The 16,288-nt window shown below is 36.9% G+C and overlaps 1 protein-coding gene across 3 annotated transcripts; it reads right to left on the bottom strand.

Annotated features, from left to right (window-relative positions):
- Positions 1–3,387: 3,387 nt before the first annotated feature.
- tspan3a (tetraspanin 3a) lies at positions 3,388–15,180 on the bottom strand. 3 transcript variants are annotated; one of them, XM_048168740.1, is made up of 8 exons: positions 14,991–15,180; positions 10,664–10,855; positions 10,287–10,361; positions 9,184–9,285; positions 8,927–9,079; positions 8,752–8,835; positions 4,398–4,476; positions 3,388–4,073 (listed from the first exon to the last, which is right to left on the bottom strand). In XM_048168740.1, the coding sequence occupies exons 1-8, from the start codon at positions 15,051–15,053 to the stop codon at positions 4,012–4,014; spliced, it is 810 nt and encodes a 269-aa protein (XP_048024697.1). In that variant the 5' UTR covers positions 15,054–15,180; the 3' UTR covers positions 3,388–4,011. The 3 variants fall into 3 exon arrangements, with proteins under 3 accessions (XP_048024697.1, XP_048024699.1, XP_048024698.1); XM_048168742.1 differs by having other exon boundaries at positions 3,388–4,310; positions 4,351–4,476; positions 14,991–15,179; XM_048168741.1 differs by having other exon boundaries at positions 3,388–4,476; positions 14,991–15,179.
- Positions 15,181–16,288: the final 1,108 nt, after the last annotated feature.

Genomic DNA, 16,288 nt, shown 5'->3' with positions numbered 1-16,288 from the left:
TAGTAGCTTTCTGGGCATCTGAAAGTGTTAATTGTCTTGCTGGCAATGCAGGCCTCACTGAGCCATCGGATTTTATCAAAAATATCTTAATTTGTGTTCTGAAGATGAACAGATGTGGAACGACATGAGGGTGAGTAATTAATGAGAAATTTTACATTTTTGGGTGAACTAACCCTTTAATCAGTGGTACAAAAGTGAGGTCATATACAGTTTTAACTATTATACACTCTTAGAAAAAAAAATTTCAATATAGAACCCTAGGGTTTTTGACTCCGTTTTAAAAGAACCCTTTATTTTTGCCATTTTTTTGACTTTATTTAGACAGTACAGCTGGTGAGAGGATGGAAAACGAAGTGGGAGAGAAAAAAGGGGTTGGGATCGGGAAAGGACCATGAGCGAGAACTCAAACTCTGGTCGCTCGAAGCTCCTTAAAATGATCCAATGATGGGAACCCCTAAAGGTTCTATATGATGCACCTGACAGAACCCTTGAAGGTTCTATATGGAACCTTTTATTCTAAGAGTGTCTCATCCATAATAGAGCTTTAACTTCATTTTGCATTTATCACTTAGATGGCATAAATGAACAATAAAGCTGTGTAACGATCATTGCGTCATGTTGCCGTTGACTGAATGTAACTTGGGTAATGATTTGGACTCTGTGGCTGGCATTTTTTGACTTTCCAAGGACATTGAAAGGCAGTTGGTTGAGGCAAACTAACCTGATGCAAACATTTTAAAGTTTTAATAGACCGGCCTTCTTTGCCTTAACCTCAAGTTTTAAGTTTCAAGCATTTCTCAGTCACAGTATTGGACTTGTTCTGTCATATTTGAATTGTGAAGGATATTCTAGGCTATTTTTACACATAAATGTTTAGCAATAACCGTGTAATAGTTTGGGGATCTTTTATGCTCACCAAAGATACATTTACTTGATCAAAATACTAGTAATATTATGAAATATTATCATGTAAAATATCTGTTGAATATATTTAAGATAATTTAACCCTGTGATGCAAAGCTGAATTTTCAGCGTCATTACTCCAGTCTTCAGTGTCACATGATCCTTCAGAAATCATTCTAATATGCTGATTTGGTGCTCAAGAAACACTTCTTATTATTAATGTTGAAAACAGCTGTGCTGCTTAGTATGTTGTGGAAAGCATGATCCTTTTTTACGATTATTTGATACATAGAAAGTTCAAAAGAACAGCATTTATCTTTGGCAACCTTATAAATATCTTTACTGTTACTTTTGATCAATTTAACGCATTCCTGTTGAATGAAAGTTACAATTTCTTTAAAAAAAAAAAATCTTACTGACCCCAAACTTTTGAATAGTACTGTAGTAATCATTTACTTTTCACAAGCAGTTTCCGTACACATAAGAAGCATGTACAGCAAACCAACACCATGCTAATTCTTTATCAGGTATCAGGTTAAAAGGTTTCACATTCCTCTTGTCCACAGATCCTGTTTCAGATCCTGTTCAGTTAACGATAGAGGGGAAACCACATGACAGACGCATTAATTTCATTTCAACTATCTACTATTAATACCCTGCCATTAAAGCTTACAAATGCTGTGTTACTAAGGGATCCAAGAATGGAGTGATCTAACTCCCCCCTCTAGATAAAGTGTGAAGGCATGTTACCAAGCATGACTAACACAGTAAGCAGATGGTACACATCCCCCTCCCTGGGAAAGGACTGAACTTTGACCCCGTCCCTTGCTATCAAGTGTTCAGCCCGCCTGACTGAAGAAAGCCCCTAGACAAGGCATCTTTGAACATCCGTGAGGTATCCGAGTGCCTTGTGCACTATGGAATTGCTAAAGAGTGGGATAACAGCCATGAATGATATAGTTGTGCTCCAATATGATATATTACAGAGCTCCAGGGGAAATAAAAAATGGTTAGAGAGCCACTGGTTCCTAAAATGTAGCATTTAGGAGCCAGATGACATTTTTAGTTGACAACGAATATCAAATGGTAATTTCGTTGATCAGTAACACTTTAGTTCATTGATTGCATAACTTCTTTTATTAACAGTCACTGCTGTGCCATTTAAGTAAATGTAAACAAGGGTGATCAGGCATAACATTATGACCACCTTCCTAATGTTGTGTTGGTCCCACTTTTGCTGCCAAAACAGCCCTGACCCGTCGAGGCATGGACTCCTCTAGACCCCTGAAGGTGTGCTGTGGTATCTGCACCAAGATGTTAGCAACAGATCCTTCAAGTCCAGTAAGTTGCGAGGTGGAGCCTCCACGGATTGGATTTGTTTGTTCAGCACATCCTTCAGATGCCCAACTGGATTGAGATCTGGGGAATTTGGAGGCCAAGTCAACACCTCAAACTCGTTGTTGTGCTCCTCAAACCATTCCTGAACTATTTGCTTTGTGGCAGGATGCATTATCCTGCTGAAAGAGGCCACAGCCACCAGGGAATACCGTTTCCATGAAAGGGTGTACATGGTCTGCAACAATGCTTAGGTAGGTGGTACGTGTCAAAGTAACAACCACATGGATGGCAGGACCCAAGGTTTCCCAGCAGAACATTTCCCAAAGCTCCCAAACTGCCTCCACCAGTTCTGATGCTCACATGCCCACTGTTGGTGCTTTCGCCGGTGGACAGGGGTCAGCATGGGCACCCTGACTGGTCTGCAGCTATGCAGCCCCATACACAACAAACAGTGATGCACTGTGTATTCTGACACCTTTCTATCAGAACCAGCATTAACTTCTTGAGCAATTTGAGCTACAGGAGCTCGTCTGTTGGATCGGACCACACGGGCCAGCCTTCGCTCCCCATGTGCATCAGTGAGCCTTAGACGCCCATGACCCTGTCGCCGGTTCACCGCTGTTCCTTCCTTGGAGCACTTTTGATAGATACTGACCGCTGCAGAACGGGAACACCCATAAGAGCTTCAGTTTTGGAGATGCTCTGACCCAGTCGTCTAGCCATCACAATTTGGCCCCTGTCAAACTCGCTCAAATCCTTAAGTTTGCCCATTTTTCCTTGTTCAAACACATCAACTTTGAGGACAAAATGTTCACTTGCTGTCTAATATATCCCACCCGCTAACAGGTGCCGTGATGAAGAGATAATCAGTGTTATTCACTTCACCCGTCACTATAAATGTATTAATTTATTACAACAAAACATCTTTAATTACACACAACTGTTGCCAATTGTGACTTAAATTGTCACGCAGTTTAATTTTTTGATGTATTTGTGACTGTTTTACTTGCAGTTTGGTGCCTTGTATTACTGGGACTGATCAGGTTGAAGTTCTGCTTTCAAAGTACCTGCATGTTGTAATTTTGCAACCACAGCATTCAAGCCAGAAATGATTAGCATCAGTGAAATAAAACAACGCAACAGGTGTCAACTTATGAAACATTTATTTTAAGATCGAAATCACAAGCTTATTTCACCATTTTTCCTCCCTATGTACATTCATTTAAACTAATACATTGTTGACCCTGTTCTACATACCTACATGTTATCCAAACTAACTTTAAACTATATATTACTAGACTAGTAATGTTCACACTGTAAGCAATGGAAAAAGGAGGAAAAGAATATAAGAGTTCGGTAACTTTTAGGTAGTGCATGTAGAGCGTCCCCCAAACCTCTTTACACTTTACATGTAAACCGGTGTGAACCTCATTTTGAACATATAGTTCACTTTAGCTGTACGATTGGACCCACAATGCCAAGTGATCTTGTGTGGTCAATCCAGATCTGTCTCTCACACTGCCACTGTCCCTGAGCAGCGGACTGGTGCTGGGTGATATTCATCTGAGACAGCGGTACCACGAGTTGATCCTCATTTCCCCATCCCAGCCATTTACCATCTTGGTATTTGTAATATAGAACTAAACCATACACATAGTGCAAACTAACAAATGAGGAAAGCATACATTCCACATATTATTCCATACAATAACAGAATCTTCCACTCCATATAATAGAGACAAGGAAGAGAAAATGTTATCGATACATGTGTTAAAGTCTTCTCAACGGGATTAAAAACTGGCTGTTTGCCATTTTGCAGTCTGGCCCAACGCCTTTGAGAGAAAAACAAAGGTTTAAATTAAAACGCAGTCATTTTTCGGTGACATATACTGTATAAATAAATATTACGCGCTTCGCTTCACCCATCACCAGTGCATTGTGTGAGCAAACCCTGTGTGAGGTGTGTAGAAAGAGAGATAAATAAGGGCATATCCAGTGTGCCACCTCACACCGACAGAACCCTGAGCCCAGTGTGTGTGTGTGTGTGTGTGTGTGTGTGTGTGTGTGTGTGTGTGTGTGTGTGTGTGTGTGTGTGTGTGTGTGTGTGTGAATGAAAAGAGAGAGTCTGTCTGCTAGGTTTTTTCATGCATACGTCCCTCCAGTGATGAGGAGCTCATAGGCCGGGTCTCGGCTTCTGCGACACAGCACCACACAAGCGCACAGCATTCCCAGCATCTGGAAGAAAAGAACAAATTTGAATTCATTTAAAGCTCACAGATATGGGACGAGGACAGTGTTACATCTAAAGATGTTATGCTGCTTTTTTTTTCCTGTGGGCATCTCTCTCAAGTCACTTTTATTTATATAGCGCTTCATACAGTACAGATTGTTTCAAAGCAGCTTTACAGTGATAACAGGAAAATGATTCAATGATGGAAACGGTTCATTTTAGCTGCACATTTTTCAGTTCCGTTGTAAAGATCATCAATTATTAAATTAGTCCATTTCATCTATAAGGCAGTTCTGCAGAAAACAGTGATGTCGTCGTCCAGCTCAGTTCAGTTCTCATCCAATAGTGTCAGTACAGTCAAATCAATAATATTGTTGAATATTAAAGGATTAGTTCACTTTAAAATGAAAATTACCCCAAGCTTTACTCACCCTCAAGCCATTCTAGGTGTATATAATGACTTTCTTCTTTCTGATGAACACAATCAAGAGTTAAATGAATTAATATCTTGATGCATCCGAGCTTTATAATGGCACTGAACGGGGGCAACGAGTTTGAAGCACATAAAAGGTTTCATGAACGTACTCCACACGGCTCCGGGGGGTTAATAAAGGCTTTCTGAAGCAAAGTGACGCGTTTGTGTAAGAAAAATATCAGTGTATGGCAGAAGCTAGATATTTTACTTTATAATTTCTTAAATATGACTATATGGATGGATGCACTTTCTTGAGCTTCAAACTCATTGCCCCTGTTCACTGCCATTATAAGCTTTTTATATAAGCTTTTTATATTTATTAAGCTTGGACGCATCAGGATATGTATTAATATAACTCAGATTGTGTTCATCAGAAAGAAGAAAGTCATATACACCTAGGATGGCTTGAGGGTGAGCAAATTTTGGGGTAATTTTCATTTTAAAGTGGTTCAAGTGGTTCCGCCTTAATTGAACATGCTACGTGACGTATAAAACATAAAAAAAAAATCTTGAATTCTAATATCATCTGATACCATTATGGTACCGTTATATATTGTGCATGCCTAGTATACGGAGAGAAAGACTATGGGCACAAAAGGCCACTGTTGCCTGCCATGTTACTAAAAGTGCCACACTGCCGCTCTATTTCAGAATCTTCAACAAATGGTTAAAAAAAGTGGGCTCTTTTTAAAAAAAAAAGTTGTGGTGGGTAATGCACGTGCTCAAGACAAACACTATAGCTTTTAAATCAAATGGCCTCTGTGAGGCCTATAAATGAGACAGAACTTCACCCTGGCGCCGACAAATTTAATCTAAGTTCAGACAGTGAAAAAAAATGAAAGGGAAAAACCAGTCAAATAATACCCTGAGAACATCTGGTATAATTTATGCAGGTTTGCCAAGAACAACCTAACCTACTGCCCTGTTCATTCAGGCAGTAATCATGAGTAAGTCACGGGCATGTGTTGGGCTTGCCAAGATGCTGTCTTATTTGCCTTTATGCCCCAGAGGGTATTTGGAACAGTATGAATGTCAAAGTGTGTGATTCAGCGGCTACAAAAGCACATACTGACGCTGCAGAGTGCTTTAGTGCCAGAGCTCTGTCTGACGGGGAGAAAAGAGTGTGTACTGTCGTTTCAAACCAGGGGTTCCCAGCTGAACTCCTTAGATGTCAAATATTTACTTGAAAAACCACCTTTTAAGTTAATATTTCAATAATTTAAATAAAACATTTGCATGTTCACAGTTCACTGATGTCGGTTAATGGTCACATGACATGCAAGTAAACAAAAATAATAATAACAAAAACTATTATTATTGTTTTAACTAATTTCATTTTCAAAAATTCTAATTTTCAAGCTTTTATTCTGGCAGAATACTGGTGAAATGCTTCAAAGTTCTGTCCACAAAAACGTTGGAAATTATGCGGCATGCAGCACGTTAGACTATACAGTAGTGCCGCACGATTCTGGATAAATTGAAAATCACAATTTCCCACAATCCTGAATAAACAACTAAACAAAACAACATGTAATTTACATGTAGCATGTTGCCACCTACTGGTGTAATGATGTAACTAACAATCTTTATTTTAAAGCTGCTGTTTGCGATTTTTGGCCCTCTAGCGGTTAATAAACAGAACTGCACGCATCTTGCGGAGGAACATTCTAGCCGGAGCTACTTTTCTCTATGTATGTCTATGGTGAGTCACGCAGTTACTGTGATACTCTGCGGCGAGTCCTACCAGTCCGGTCTGAAATAGTCCGAATATAAACACTTATTTATAAGTGTACCATAATGATTCAGGATAAGACAAAAACACGGTTTGGAAAATGGATTCATGTTGTATATTCTCATCATATAATTTTTGTAAATTTTTAACACAAAAAAAGTTGCGGACTGTAGCTTTAATGGTCACATGACAATCAAGTAAACAAAAAATATTTTGAATTTTTTTTTTTTTGTCAGTGTTTTAAGAACCCAATCAAATGAAATAATAATAACAAAAACTATTATTATTGTTTTAACTAATTTCATTTTAAAAAATTCTAATTTTCAAGCTTTTATTCTGGCAGAATATTGGTGAAATGCTTCAAAGTTCTGTCCACAAAAATGTTGGAAATTATGCGGCATGCAGCACGTTAGACTATACAGTAGAGCTGCACGATTCTGGATAAATTGAGAATCACAATTTCCCACAATTCTGAATAAACAACTAAACAAAACAACATGTAATTTACATGTAGCATGTTGCCACCTACTGGTGTAATGATGTAACTAACAATCTTTATTTTAAGCGTCAAGTTACTTTCAAAAGATGATCTAAGCTTCCGTAGACATCAGTGTTTATATCCAAACTATAAACCTAGGGTTGCACAATTAATCAAAATTGCAACAACGATTACGGATGCCACGATTTCGTAATCATTCAAAGGCGCGATTACAAGGAAAAATATCCACTTACATTATTCTGCAAGTTTAAGAGGTGTGTTTAGAGCATGTTACGTTGCAAGAGGCGAATCATGACTACTTCAGAGTGTAAAAGGTCTAACCTAGCACAAAAGGAACTAACAGTGATGTAGGTGTACACCGATATGTCAAACTCAAACAAAACACCAGCACCCGCCATTTTTTAAAAAGCCATGTACACAGCCTATATATTATTTACTACATAAACTAACTCTACAAACATGAAAAACAGTGATAGATGGACCTCTCAACCTTACGCTAAGGAGAAAATCCAGCGTGACTTTGAGCAGACCAAGCAAAACATGATTATGTATTTTTGCTAAGCTAGCGACATTGGGCATCAGCCAACCACACGGCAAAAGCTAATACTTTTTCATATACTGTCTACTTTCTTTGTATAATGGTTCTAACTAATAACATATTAGACATGACTGTTAAACAGATCGTAAAGTAATGAAGATGGAGAATGCGAGCACTGTGTGCTCAGGATCTGTCTGAACTGTTTTCAGCGCCGTCAAAATAAAAGTCTGCTGTGCCGTCACAATAAAAGAAACAACAACAAGCACAGTTTACATCACTTCAGGCCCTAGGGGAACATTAGTTCTCGTGCAACGACGCTGGTGGCTAGTTCCTATTTCTAAGTTCCTAAAACAACCCGATGCAGAAGCCCCTATTATTATACCATTCATATGTTGACACTTTTTTTATTATTATTTAAAGAAGAAACCAAACCAATGTATAGTTGACATTTTTTTTAATAGGTTTAATGGTATCGCAAAAAAAATTAAGGAAGAGTGTTTTCAGCTTGTTTTTTGTATTTTTAATACAAAAATATGGCATGCAGTTGCTTCAAACAATGGTATAAAGCTATTGAATACATCAGTCAATGTAAATTGTGATAATCGTAATTAATAATCGCAATTAAAATTTCAAGGGAATAATCAACAATTATGATTTTTGTCATAATCGTGCAGCCCTACACAGAAATAATGATACTGTGTGGTTGAAAAGACTGTTTGTGAAGCTGTTTTATACCTATACATGACAACTGCTCTCTCTGGCTCAGCAGCAGTGCCAACGCAGGTCTGAATATGATCGTACTCGTCAAAGGTTTAGTAGACATAGACAAATTGTTGTCATTTAGGAATAAGATTGGTTTAATCGAGAGTTTGCAGCTCTACTATAGGGTTATTAAATTAATTTGCAGTCTTTGTTTTGATAATCATGAAACACGCCTGGGAAACCTAGGTCTAAGCATTTTCACGACTAATAACACTGAAACTGGATTTCACTTATTTAAGATAATCTGTCCAAAAAATAGAAAATGCCAGCATACCTGGATTGCAGCAAACGTCAGAGCGGCCCAGATGACGTACATCATGATCTCTTTCAGCTTCTTCACAACCAGGGCTTCACACCCCTATGGTGGTTCAACGTATATATTAACATCACCCACAGGCTTCCTTTACGTCATCAGCTAAACACTCAAAAGCACAGATAACATTTCTCACCTCAGGGTAGAGGTCTCCGGGACGGGAGAGGGAGCCGGTGCAGTTGCTCACGTTGGGTTTACAGCAGCTCAGTGGGACGCTGTTGTTTCTCGACTCCTTAAACCAGCTTGTGTTCTTCCAGTCCAAGTAGTTGGTGATGCCGCAGCAATGGAGCTTTACGTTGTGACATACATTATGGTGATTTTATTAGGCTCGGGAACCGATTTATTAAAAATACAATAACCGAATGTTTTGTTCATCTCATTAAGCAGTCTCACCTGCCTCTGCACATAGTCAATAGCGCGGCTGGGAGCATCCGTGTTGGTGCCATTGTATTCATCATAAACTTTCTGGATGGAATGATTGACCTCATCTTCAACCTAGAAACATATTCACAAGTGACAGAAATTAACTCTCTGTTACACTGATTTCCAGGGCAATTTTTTCAAACCTTTTAAAATAAATGCTTCTTCTTTAATGTCAAATTCTATAGAGCTGTTACTAATCAAACGACACAAACAAAAGCCATTTCTACACTACAGAGGTGGCACAAAAGCTGCATCTGAAGTGGCATGTAGTTGAATTTACACAGTTTAATGCAGCCCAGAGGTGGCATGAATGTATTTACGCTGCAATTACAATTGCATAAATAATGAGATAATGTTTTACAAATAATATTTTGAACATAAAAATTTAATTATAAAAAAATAATATATTTTAAAAGTTAAACTAAAAACACTAGTAGATGGCAGCAAATCACTGTCTTAATGAGAGTGTCATTGAATCATTTCCTCAACCGTTTTTTTTTTTTTAAATGTGGATTAATTCAGGAACAAAACACCACTGTTTGTCGCACTGAGACACGCAATGGTTCTGCTGTAGCTTTGTTTGGAAGTATTTTCATTGGCAAAGTAAAGCAAAAATAGACAATTTTGTGTGTCTAAAATGTAACTGAAATATAAAATCAATTTCACATTTGCAATCGGGCTCATATTCAGAAAAACAGCACTGTTGCTTGCGTAATATTATGTCTATCAGATGTTATAAATACAAAAAAAAAAATTTTCAGATATTTTGAATTTAAAGGGGAATTTTTATTCATTTTGACAGCATTTTTGCCCCAAGCCCCCATCTACCTTTCACTAAATCCATTCTTTATGTAGGAGGAGATGCAATTTTTTTGTCTATATGTCAAAGAGCGCACTGCTATACAAACAGGACAGCACAATGCAAGACAGGTATTATTACATTGCATGCCTTGTTTAATTTTGAACACAACTGAAAGAGCTTACATAGTTAGAAGGGCATTCATATAAAAACAAAAGAGATGCAGGCACTCCTTTTTCTATAAATATTGACTTCCTTTGAAAGCAGGCCTTACCTTTGCTCTGTAAATATAGCCAAGAACCACCACAACCACCTCAGTCACAAAAACCAGCATAAGAATGATGACAAACTGTAAAAGAGGAATGCAAGAAAATGGGGCTTCAGCAGATAAACTACGCTAAACTATTTTTTGTTATTAAACAGTCTTTACCATCACTATTGATCAATCTGATGGATCCGTGCTGAATAAAAGTATCAATTTCTTTTCTTTTTTTCCTTTTTTTTTTTTTTTTTTTTTTTTTTTTTTTTAAATCTCACAGACTCCAAACAGTAGTGTATTTCAAAGAGAGTAAATTATGATAATTTTTGGGTGAACTATCGCTTGAAGCAAAACACTAAAACGCAGTGCTGGGAACTTAATAGTTCACTAACCGTGGCAAGACCGCAGCGGCTCTCTCGAATAGTGGCGCAGCATCCAATGAGTCCGATAATGAACAACAGCGCTCCGACTGCGATAATGACAACGGCTGGGATCAGTGTGTACACATCCTCAAAGAAATGGTCATAGTCATCATACGTGATGAACACGTAGGCTCCAACATAGCACAGGATGCCAGCGGCGGCCTAGGAAGAGATAACAGACAGAGTTACTTATCTGAAAGCGGATATGATTTCATGCCAAGAGATATGGCAGTATCATTATGAGTGAGATACAACCAAAAATAACTTATTGAACTGATTTTAATGCAGTCCTCTTCACAGAAAATCTAATTAAATAAGTAAATCAGAATGAAAGCAAGTGAGGAGCCAAACACAAGTTTATTCATGTCACTTTCAAAAACATATGTATTTGAAATGCTGACCATAAAGATCATAATCATCCGTTTATAAGTAAAATGAGAGAGGAAAAAATAAAGGTTACACTTTATTTCGATGGTCCACTTTAGACATTCTACAAACTATAAGTAACTGAAGTAAGTATAACTGAAGTAGACTGTTAAGTTAAGGTTTGGTGTTAAAGGATTAGTTCACTTCAGAATTAAAATTTCCTGATAATTTCCTGACCCCCATGTCATCTAAGATGTTCTTGTCTTTCTTTCTTCAGTTGAAAAGAAGTTTTTGAGGAAAACATTCCAGGATTTTTCTTCATATAGTGGACTTCACTGGGGTACAACAGGTTGATGGTCCAAATTTCAGTTTCAGTGCAGCTTCAAAGGGCTATACATGATCCCAGATGAGGAATAAGGGTCTAATCTAGTGAAACGATCAGTCATTTTCTAAATATGTATACACCTTTTAACCACAAATGCTCATCTTCCACTAGCTCTGCAATGCTAGAAATAAACTAATCATAGTTTCTAGAACTATTGGCTGAAGTACCCGGATTTTGTCGTGTTCGTGTCACAGAAACTAGGAACGATTTTAGTTCTAGGAACTCCTTTTGAGGGAACTAAATTAGCTCCTACTTCAGAGTAGGGTCTAAACCAGCTCTACAGGAACTATCAATGACGTAAGTGTACGCTGATTGGTCAAACGCATGTCAAACACCAGTGCCCGCCATTTTTAAAAAGATGTGTAAATATATTTACTTCACGAACATGGAAAACAGCGACAACAGCATTTACCTATTGTCCGCCTCGATGATATGTAATACTGAGAGTTGTCTTAGTAGATTTCGTCTCTTATTCCCACTTTTTCCTCTTTCTGTCGCATAGATTATGTGTTTACATTCTATCTCCGTTAAACACAGCTCTGATCACAGCATCCTCCATTCACCGTTTTTTAGAGTTTGTAAATGCCACGCTTAAAGACGCCACTGTCAGCCGCTTCAGAGTTCCTATTCCCGGTGCAAATACAACCAGGAACATGGCCCGGGGGAGAAATTAGTTCCCGGGGAACTATCCTAGTGGCTAGTTCCTATAACTGAGCTCCTAGAACTATTTGAAGCGAAAGTCTTTGCACGTTCACTTTGTAAACACATGCTCGGTACTTCCGCCTATGTCAAGCGTGACCTTTCCAACATGATTACGTAATGCGTGGCGCATCGCAGAGCTAGTGCAAGACGAGCATTTGTGGTTAAAAGTATATCTTTTTTTTTTTTTTTTAGAAAATGGCCGATCATTTCGCTAGATAAGACACTTATTCCTCAACTGGGATCATGTAGAGCCCTTTGAAGCTGCACTGAAACTGACCTTTAGACCTTCAACCTGTTGAACCCCAGTGAAGTCCACTATATGGAGAAAAATCCTGGAATGTTTTCCTCAAAAACCTTAATTTCTTTTTTAACTGAAGAATGAAAGACATGAACATCTTGGATGACATGGGGGTGAGTAAATTATCAAGAAATTTGAATTCTGAAGTGAATTAATCCTTTAAGGTAGAAGAAGTTGACATGTCTGTTGGGGAGCATCAAAATAAATTGTTAGTAGATATCAAACAGACAATCTACTAATACTCCAATGAGAGTTAGTTGACATGTAGTTGCAAAGTTATTTATAGTTAGCAAAATGTCTACAGTGGACAATCAAAATAAAGCATTACCAAAATAAGTGGTCAAATCAAATGGCTACAAATAAGTGGTCTGCGTCATTCATGGACCTCCAGGCGTTTTTGGAAAAACTCATTTTAGAGGGATTTGGTCTTCCCCATTTACAACAGAATCATAAAACCTCCTTTGAATCAATGTAGCACAGCTCTCAGGCTCTAAAATTATGAACAGGGATATAATAAAGCCGCCTGATCCCTAAAAAAAGAACAGGATAGTGTCATACTACTCCTATCTGTCAGGAGGAGACTTTAAACTTCATTCAGTCCCAGATTAAAGAGATTAATCAAAGGCACAAAGACAAGAAAGGCAAGCTGATAGGTGGAGTAGTGTTTCTACAGATCCGACTGCTCAATTTAAGTCTTAAATTTAAAACTTTGCCCCAGTGCCCCAGTTCTGTCAACCCCAATGCACACAAAATCAAAGTTAGTTTGATTTTGTTAATATTGTTGATTTTTTTTTATTTTATTTAAATGTATTTTTTTCTTAAAAAAAAAAAAAAAAAAAAGGAGGAACCTTTTCATAGTTCATAGAACTATTGGCTGAAGTATCCAGATTTTGTCGTGTTCGCACCGCAGGAACTAGGAACGATTTTAGTTCTAGGAACTCCTTTTGGGGGAGCTAAATTAGCTCCTACTTCAGAGTAGGGTCTTAACCAGCTCTACAGGAACTATCAGTGATGTAAGTGTACGTTTATTGGTCAAACGCATGTGTGAAAGCCCCTTAAAGGGTTAGTTCTCCCAAAAATGAAAATTCTGTCATTTATTACTCACCCTCATGCCGTTCCACACCCGTAAGACCTTCGTTAATCTTCGAAACACAAATTAAGATATTTTATTTGCTTCAGGAAGCTTCAGAGCACAAATGAATCAGTGTATCGAATCATGATTCGGATCGCATGTCAAACTGCTGAAATCACGTGACTTTGGCGCTCCGAACAGCTGATTCGACACACTGATTAATTTATGCTCTGAAGCTTCCTGAAGCAGTGTTTTGAAATCGGCCATCAATAAATAAGTCGTTATTTTGGTTTTTTTGGCGCACCAAAAATATTCTCGTCGCTTTATAATATTAATATTGAACCACTGTACTCACATGAACTGATTTAAATATGTTTTTAGTACCTTTATGGATCTTGAGAGAGAAAGTGTCATTGCTTCCTATGGAGGCCTCATCGGATTTCAACTAAAATATCTTAATTTGTGTTCCGAAGATGAACAAAGGTCTTACGGGTGTGGAACGACATGAGGGTGAGTAATAAATGACAGAATTTTCATTTTTGGGTGAACTAACCCTTTAAGTCTAAATCATAAAACTGAATAGTATTTTTTATTATTATATATTTTTTATTTTATTTTGTAAATTATATTTTTGTGATGCTCTATATAGAGTTATAAACATGAATATCACCTAAGAAAATCAGTTTATTCGATATTAGCTAGGATTTTAATATTAGTAAATCTCCATTTGGAACCAATCATTAATCAAAATATAGCTAATTATATAAGATGATCTTGATAAAATTATTTTTTATTCTTATTTAACTGGATATTGTATAGTCTTTATTTATAAAACATAATAATTATTATAATAAACTCTTAATGTATTGCATTAAAATAATGTTACAGTACAGTTAAAGAAAACCAAGATGTTTTTTTTATAAAACTTTTCTCAAAGTGATTTTGGGAACTGTTTTTAAAATAAGTTTTGTTGTTTTGTGTGATAATGGAATCCTTTGAGGAAATTGCGATTATGATCCTTAAGGATTGCTTACAAAATACGAAATAAATTCCAAAAGGAATTGCCTAAGGAGGAATAGGTTTAACATCCCAAACAATAAAACATATCCTGCTCTGTGGCTAAAACAAACAAAGAGGCACGAACAGCAAGGGTAATAAACAAATAAATAACAGTAAATGTATACTGTCACTGTTTATTATCCATTAAAAATTCTTAAACGTAGAATCACATGTATGGAATATGTAAACAAACATTGCAGTACGCAGCAACGCTTTTTTAAATAATGCAATATAAACACAATCGACATATCAAATTTAGCAAAGTATGCACTATATTCAAGAAGCTTGTATAAATGAATTGGCGATATAAAGAAGGGAGTGTGTGTAATAATAATGCAGCTGCTCGACACCTGACTGTGTCCATCTGACAACACTGACGCACTCTCAAATTCAGTCCCAAACACCTCAAACTTACCCAAAATATCAGGTTCAGGAACACCAAGACGGTCTTAGACGATGTAATCCCACACTGACCCATTATTAAAAGATGGAATAAGGCCGTTTAAGTTGCAAATATAACAGACAGGCTGCAGATTATAAGATGGCTGTCTGTTTCCTGGCTGCCATACCACCACTGCCGTGTTTGAGTCTGATCCTGGAACAGCGCCACACAGCGGTCAGCTGACGCACTTTCATTGGCTGTGCCAAAACATAGCGAACAGCCTGTTATGGCAGAGAGGAATGCAAATAACTGGGATTTGAGACACATGTTATTGATAGATTTTTATTAGTAGCGCTTGCTTTAACAAAGCATCAATCAAAACTATCATTATATGACCTGTTTTGCACATGCAAGCACCATTCACAGTTTCTCCAAAAATTACAAACTATACTTTATTTATACTTTTGTAACTGCAAAGAACTGCATACATTCTTACCATTCAGAATATACAGGTTCACATGCAAGATAGTTACACAAAGGGATTTAACAAAGTAATCTCTTTACTGACACCTGCTGTTACATCACTGAATTGAGTAATCACAAGTCAATCAGATCAATAGCAAGCCTGCATGCATACACAACACATGACTGAAGCTCATTAGGTTTGCAAGGTCAACTATTCCAAGAAATAAACCACAAATGTATAAATATTAAAATGCACACTAGCAAAAACAACATAGAGAGAAATGAACATCAGGCTTTGAAATGAGAGTGAAATCTATTTTGAGCTCACACACACATATGCAAATCTGCTTTCCTTTAATAAACTGTATGAAGGTTGAGGGGTTTTTCTTTTCACATTTTATTCCTCTTGTGGTTGGTTAACCATGTTTGGTTTAGCGTATTTCTACCATGTAAGAGGAACAAAAAATAATTAGAACAATCTTATTTACATATTTTCCTTTCCAAACATCTGGTTTATTGCTCAGATAATTTGGCCTTTGATGAGAAATGTTTGAGTTCATATCGAAATCTCTTCCTTTTGATATATATATATATATATATATATATATATATATATATATATATATATATATATAAACATCATTGCTATATTTTAAAAAGTATATTTTAAGTTTGAAAAATTTTATACATTTATCATATGTAATACTAGTGTTTAAATGGTTGTATAAATGTGTTTTCTAAATTTATACATAGACAGGATTTTACTAGAATGAATTTTTGAACAATCAATCACTCATTTCTCTAAAATGGTTCCAACTTTGGAATATTTACCAAACGAATTAAAATTAACACAATATTTAAAAGTG

Source organism: Megalobrama amblycephala, linkage group LG19, assembly GCF_018812025.1.
Source record: "Megalobrama amblycephala isolate DHTTF-2021 linkage group LG19, ASM1881202v1, whole genome shotgun sequence".
Classification (NCBI taxonomy): Eukaryota; Metazoa; Chordata; class Actinopteri; order Cypriniformes; family Xenocyprididae; genus Megalobrama; species Megalobrama amblycephala.
Note: the sequence above shows the minus strand (reverse complement) of the source record. Positions and strands in the feature narration are given on the sequence as shown.